This window comes from Lactuca saligna, chromosome 5 (assembly GCF_052625555.1).
Source record: "Lactuca saligna cultivar CGN05327 chromosome 5, ASM5262555v1, whole genome shotgun sequence".
NCBI classification, from domain to species: Eukaryota; Viridiplantae; Streptophyta; class Magnoliopsida; order Asterales; family Asteraceae; genus Lactuca; species Lactuca saligna.
Window position 1 is genome coordinate 53,370,982 of NC_136421.1, and position 7,286 is coordinate 53,378,267.

The 7,286-nt window shown below is 34.1% G+C and overlaps 1 protein-coding gene and 1 long non-coding RNA gene across 2 annotated transcripts; both read left to right on the top strand.

Moving 5' to 3' along the window:
- Positions 1 to 2,801: 2,801 nt before the first annotated feature.
- LOC144997501 (uncharacterized) lies at positions 2,802 to 4,035 on the top strand. Its single transcript, XR_013659826.1, has 2 exons — positions 2,802 to 3,116; positions 3,766 to 4,035. It is a non-coding gene; the product is annotated as an uncharacterized LOC144997501 (long non-coding RNA).
- Positions 4,036 to 4,300: 265 nt separating this feature from the next.
- Positions 4,301 to 6,092, top strand: LOC145047092 (uncharacterized). Its single transcript, XM_078995336.1, has 2 exons — positions 4,301 to 5,158; positions 5,278 to 6,092. The coding sequence occupies exons 1-2, from the start codon at positions 4,550 to 4,552 to the stop codon at positions 6,040 to 6,042; spliced, it is 1,374 nt and encodes a 457-aa protein (XP_078851462.1). The 5' UTR covers positions 4,301 to 4,549; the 3' UTR covers positions 6,043 to 6,092.
- The last annotated feature ends 1,194 nt before the right edge of the window (positions 6,093 to 7,286 follow it).

Below are 7,286 nucleotides of genomic sequence, written 5' to 3' on the forward strand. Positions count from 1 at the left end.
AAGGCCCGACAAGCGGTCTAGATAGGCTAAAGGCCCTAGGAAACGATCCAGACGTGCCGAAGGCTCAGAGAGCAATCTAAATACTCTAAAGTCCCTGCGAGGTGGTCCAGTCAGGCTGAAGGCTCATTATGCATGTTGTTTGTTTATATGATATGATTATGATTGTATATCGTTGGTACTTGGGGGAACTTACTAAGCTTCAGGCTTACAGTTGTTGATTTTCTTTCAAGTACTTTTGATGATCACGGGAAGGCAAAGATGTGATCGTACACCTCCTTATGTTTTCATGATTTGATTCTAGGATACTCTAACACTAAACTATTTTGAAAATAATTTTTGTAATAATTGTTGGTTTTTGAATGTTTTAAAAAGTGTAAAGTTGGCATCATGCAATTTCCATTTATACATGCAATTTCCATATAACCCTAATGCTTTGGATCTAAGTTTTCTCAAGTTATACATGCAATTTCCATTTATCCAAACCATGAACCCTAACTAGCATACAATTTTGAGATTTACGATATAAAATTAGTTAAATGAATACCTCTTTGTTGTAGCTTGTAGAACTTGGCCTTTCAAGAGCTTAGTACCTCTAATGTGATACCTCAAATAAGTCACAATCACCAAAAGCAAGTAGAGACTTATAAGAGAGAGTTCAGGAAGCACCAAAATCGGCTAGGGTTTTTCCTTGGAACTCTTGGACGATTCTGTGAAGGCTAGGTGTTCAATTTATAGTGTGGAATGCGTAGGGTTTCATACATAAAACCCTAATTTTCTTAAGCCTTTAAGTATTCCAATAATCCATATGATAGGCCCTTTGGACTAACTCTTCATGGAATCTCACATAGATTTAGTCCATCACTAATCAACATGGATCATTATCCCAAACTATAAGTGTTAGTGATTTACCTAATCAGTCCGTGTAAATTTAATCAGTCTCTTTTGATCATTAAATTAATTCCAAATTAATTCTTGATCAATACGAATTACATATTAATATAATTTCTCAATTAATATATTATTCATATAATATATTAATAAATCACAAATAACCTCTTTCTCAAATATTCATCCTATCAAATTGCTCCGATGAAGGCAACCCAAAAGGACCATGCTACTATTGGGTCAAGTACATACCAATTATAGTTATGGGCTTAGACACCTAATCGAACAATATCCCACTTGGATAAGTATAATAACTATAACTGCTAATGTAACTTCAAAATTCGATTAGCAATCATAGCTATCAAAAGCCATTATCGAATTCTAATCTAGTCAATAATGAGCCCATTAGATAATGGATCATATAATCCTTTGTTCTTCAAGATATCATGTAGACAAAGACATGCAATAAAGTCATACTCATTGTCCAACAGTTTGTTTCCTGATTTCTGATTTTTTTTGACATATAACTTAATTGAACACATCAATTGAGTCCTGACTGGTCCTGACACCTAACTTAAAACAAAAGCATCGAGGGGCCCATGATGTCGCTTTTAATCCTTTTAGGATAAAAGGAACATATAAACTTCGACTTATATGTTTGTACTAATTATTAAATTATACACAACAACATGTTTTATAACATCAAGTTACTGATGTGCTTTTGTACTATCAGTGCACACCCAACTCGTAATCAACAACTCATATATCTTGGTTTGAATATTATACGATATTATCGTCTCACAATCACTCTTGATAAATTCCATGAAGTGATTCATGTGAGTATGGGTTTAATCCAATAGTCAAATCTTATTTCAGGAGCACTCATGAATGTTTTAGCAAACTTTTCCTATGTCTACAGGTCCGGATAGACTACAGACCTGGGAGGGCGTACTAGTCAGTCCAAAGGCCCGGCGAGCGGTCCAGATAGGCTATAGGCGCTGCGAGGCGGTCCAGACATGCTGAAGGCTCGAAGAGCGGTCCAAATAGGTTGAAGGCCGTATGAGGCGGTCTAGTCAGGCTGAAGGCTCATTATGCACGTTGTTTGTTTATATGATATGATTATGATTGTATGGCATTGATATCTTGGGGGAACTCACTATGCTTTGGGCTTACATTTGTTGATTTTGTTTTAGGTGCTTCTGATGATTGCGGGAAGGCGAAGGCGTGATCGTACACTTTCTTATGTTTTCATGATTTGATTCTGATATACTCTGACACTAAACTATTTTGAAAACAAGTTTTGTAATAATTGTTGGTTTTTGAATGTTAAAGTTTAAATTTGGCATGATTTTTATGGGTGTTACACATGCCCCCCCCCCCCCCCCCCCCTTAGACCCTCCTTGTTGCCCTTCCTAATTCCTAAGTGTGTTCTTTTCCCGATCAACAAACAGCTACACAGGTTCACGGTATACCATGGAGCCTTACCATGTATTACAAAGCAATAAATATATATATATATATATATATATATATATATATATATATATATATATATATATATATATATATATATATATATATATATATATATATATATATATATATATATATATATATATATATAGAAGTGGACCAAACCAAAAATGGTCGAATGTAAGACTAGATAGGCTACATTCAATGGGCTAAGGAATACTACATGCACATACAAAATTAAAAATGCTACATACAATGGGCTAAGGACACATAAATTTATTTACACTAATAAAAATTGTGTAAACTCAAAAAAAAAATGTTATAATATATGGCAGATTATATGTGATGGGAAGTAGGGTGCATGAATCATTTAAAAGTGGGTCCCACGAGGAATACATATTAAAAAATATTCAGTTTATGGTCCTTACTCAAAATAGATTGGTCCCTACTACCTACTCATCCACACTTCTCTCTCTGTTTTGATTTTCTCTCTCGACTTTTCAATCCTCTTCTTTCTTTTGGGTTTAAACCCAACATACCAAACACAATAACGAGATTTAACAGGCAATAGCCACCAGAATTTAGTACTCCACAGTTGACGACACCATCTACCATCATCGAAACTTATCACAACTGCACAACACCGCTGCAACGCTGAGAACACAGTGACAAACTTTTCTCACTACCAGCTAACCAACTCTATCTGCCGCCACACACATACGGACCACCATCGTCTAAATTTACTCACCAACATCGTTGTAATTTTATTCCCCTAATTTTGTTTGATCCTGTGTTCAATTTTCAGAAATGGGTTTGATATGATGAACTGATTTGAATGATTGTTGAATTCTGATTTGTAAACTGATTTTATTTTGATTTAATACTATCAAAAGATTAATTTTTCTTATGGGCCGATTTGTTAGTTTGGCTTGGTTTGCTTTTGATGGTTATCTAGGAAAGGGGAAACGAATTAAGCTTTAACAGAGAGGGATTTCATGTTAATCCAAGAAGCCAAGACAATAACCAAATATCTCCAATCATTATGATTACAAGGTTTTTTTTTACATGGTTTTGGATATGCAAATCCAAGAGTTCGGTGATCGTTTTAACGAAGTAAATTCCGAATTGCTTATTTGTATGACGGGTTCGAATACACATGATTCATTTTGTGACTTTAACCCATCAAAGTTATGAAAGTTGATCGATTTCTATCCACATGATTTTAGCTTTAAAGATAGGTTGGATATTCTACATGAACTTTCGGTTTACCCCACTCTTATGCAACAAGATGCAAGATTTGTTAATTTGAAGAGCATATACAATCTTGCTAAAGTGATGGTGGAAACCAATATGCATATTTCCTTTCCTTTGGTTTACCTATTTTTAAATTTGTAATTACTCTTGCAGGTTGCAACCGCAAGGATGGATATGTGTTTTTCCACAATGAAGCTTGTAAAGTCAGATTTGCAGAGTCGGATTTCAGATGAACTTTTAAATGATTGTTTAATTTGCGTGCTTCAAAGAGAAATTTTCCAAGGCTCTCAATGAAAACATTATCAAAATTTTATTAGCTATGTCTTCCGGTAGATTTCAACTCTACAATAACAATTAGCCAAAGGTTTTAATGTTATTATTATTATTATTATTATTATTATTATTAATTTAAATAGTCAACCATCAACTATGCACCCACTTAACTTTAGGGTTTGATCCACTACTAAATATATCTATCTCTTGGTATGCCTCTTATGTTGCATCTTGAATGATTATTGTGTTCCGTTTCAGATGTTAATATATATGAGTCTAATCGAAATATTATATAAAAAAAATCCACGAAGACCTAGTAATACGATTATTAGTTTAAGTGATTAATCAAATTATAATAATTTATTTTATACATTTTTAAGCTTCGGAGAAACTTTAATCAACAATCAATCAAATGCAAAATTCAACTTCGCATTTTAATATAATTTGTACAAAGTCGTACGTATAGTTAATTATAGGAGAGATGGGATACTCATGTTTAACGATCAATTTCTCCCTGACAAATCTTTATAATACTATCTTTTAAACAAACACGCAAAAGAATTCGTATACCAAACATCGATCACCATGGCATTAAGCAATTGGGGAGTTGACTTCAAAACTTTTGTTCAATGTTTGGTTATCACATATCGATATTTGTATATAAATGTCGTGTGACTTTCCCAAACATATACACAAGCAAACAATGTACAAAAACCTGTTTGAAGCATCCTTAACAGGAAATGTACAACTCCTTAATGCATTGCTCCAGGAAGACGAGCTCGTTCTTGACAGAATTCCACTTAGCTGCTTCAACGAAACACCCTTGCACATTTCAGCCTCAAGAGGCCACCTCGATTTCGTGAAGATTCTTGTGCGTAAAAAGCCGATACTCGCTATGTCTCTTGATTCGCAAAGAAGAACGGCTCTCCACTTGGCATCTGCTGAGGGCCACGTGGAGATTGTTCGTGAACTCTTGAACGTCATAAGTCCTGAAGGATGGCGTTTCCAAGACGAATATGGAAGAACACCGCTGCACATGGCTGCCATGAATGAACAATTAGAGGTGATAAAAGAACTCATTCAAACAAACCCTGATCTTGGTAAAGAACTACAAGAAAATGGGGAGAACATTTTACATACCTGCATCTCCTGTAATCGTTTTGAGGCCATGAAGTTTTTGTCTCAATTATGGAATGATGAAGAGCTAGCCACACAAACAGATCGCAACGGAAACACCCTCCTTCACCTAGCTGTGATTCAAAAACAGATTCAGGTTTAACTTTTACTTTCCCTTTGACTTAATCATGCCTAATCTTTTTCCTCTCTACTGTTACATTGCTCATGTTTCTGAATATTCAAGAGCTAAACATTCGTGGTTTGTTGTATGCGTAGATCATTAAATATCTTCTTGAGAAATCAAGCATTAGAGCAACTGGAATCATTGTTAATGGACATGGGTTCACAGCACTGGATGTTCTTGATCATTGTCCACAAGATATCAGGGCACTACAAATCCGTAGCTTACTTATGGAAGCGAACTTTCAGAGAGCTAAAGACAATAACCATCACTTTGGATCATTTCAAAGCACAACAGAATCAAAATCCTCACACACTTTTACCAATCTTGAGAACAAGCCAAAAGGATGGATGTCAGACTGGTTGGAGAAACAACGTGGGATTCTGATGCTGGCAGCAATTGTAATGGCAGCAACATCATTCAATTTGGGGCTACACCCTCGAGGAGGAACGTTTACTGGTTCTAATGATGGACCTTTTGGAAACGCAGTTCAAACGAAAGAAGAAATGGGTCATTTCAACTCGTTCTTGATACAAAATACGACAATTATGGTTTTTTCTCTAATGATTTCTCTCCTGTTGCTAAGTGGAATCCCTCTCGGAAACAGGGTCTGCTTATGGGTGCTCAACCTAGCAACTCTTTGCATCGTGTTTCTTACAATAGTTACGTATTTAACGGAGATAGCGTCGATGTCTCCTGATACTTGGGTGAATGCTACAACTCTTTTAATGTGTTTGGCATGGATGTCGTTGTGCTTGTTGTTTGGCTTCATCCACACTTTTTTCTTCGTAATATGGGTGATAAAGAAACTCTTGACAGCTAGATCAAAGATCAGGAGAAACGACTCTATTGTTGTATGATAATCTGTAATACATTGGTTGCGTTTTGATCAAATGTGTTTAATCTTTTATTGTGCCTTGTGTAGTACTTGTTAAGTACTTTTTTTTATCCGTTTATATCTATTAAGTATTTGGGATATATACAGTAAAGTCCCAATATTTTCATCGATTTAACAAGAAAGTCTTAAACTTTATTTTTTTAACAATAAAGTCCAAATTACCGGTAGTTTTTGACACTTTTATCCTTTTTTCCCGGTTAGCCGGTAATTAGGATTTTTTTGTCAAAAAAATAAATTTTAGGAGTTTCTTGTTAAATCGTCAATTAGGATTTTACTGTCAAAAAAATAAAGTTTAGGATTTTTTTGTCAAATCGTTGAAAATATTGGGACTTTAGTGTATATATAATTTTTTTTGTTAGAAATTTAATGGTATGATACTCTTTAAGCATAAGAGTTATTGAAACTTTTACTAATCTGCTAGATCCTATTGAAATCCTTAACGTTTGCTTCTTGTTAAATCGTTTTTTTAATCACAACAAACCGACATTGAAAAAAATTGAGATAATCAAAAAAAAAAAAAAAGAACTAGGGTTGTGTTGGCTTTTTGCAGCCCCAAAAAAGGAGTAATAAGAAACCGAAAAAAACGAAATTGCCCTTCTTTCCCTTCTCCACATTCACACCCTTTTTACTAAGCATGAGTTAAAGCCAGGGCAATTTTGTTTTTTTAGGTTTCTAATTTCTCCATTTTTGAGACTGAAAAAAGTCAACACAACTCTGGTTCTTTCTTTCTTTTTTTTATTATCTCAATTTTTTTCAATGTCGGTTTGTTTTTTATTATCTCAATTTTTTTCAATGTCGGTTTGTTTTTTATTATCTCAATTTTTTTCAATGTCGGTTTGTTGAGATTAAAAAAATGATTTAACAAGAAACAAACGTAAAAGATTTCAATAGGATCTAACTAATTAGAGAATGATTCAATAACTATTATGCTTAAAGAGTATAATACCATTAAATTTCTAACCAAAAAAAGTATACATACACTAAAGTCTCAATATTTTCAACGATTTGACAAAAAAGTCATAAACTTTATTTTTTTGACAGTAAAGTCCTAATTGACGATTTGACAAGAAACTCCTAAAATTTATTTTTTTGACAAAAAAATCCTAATTACCGGCTAACCGGGAAAAAATGGTAAAGGTGTCAAAAACTGCCGGTAATTTGGACTTTATTGTCAAAAAAATAAAGTTTAGGACTTTCGTGTCAAAT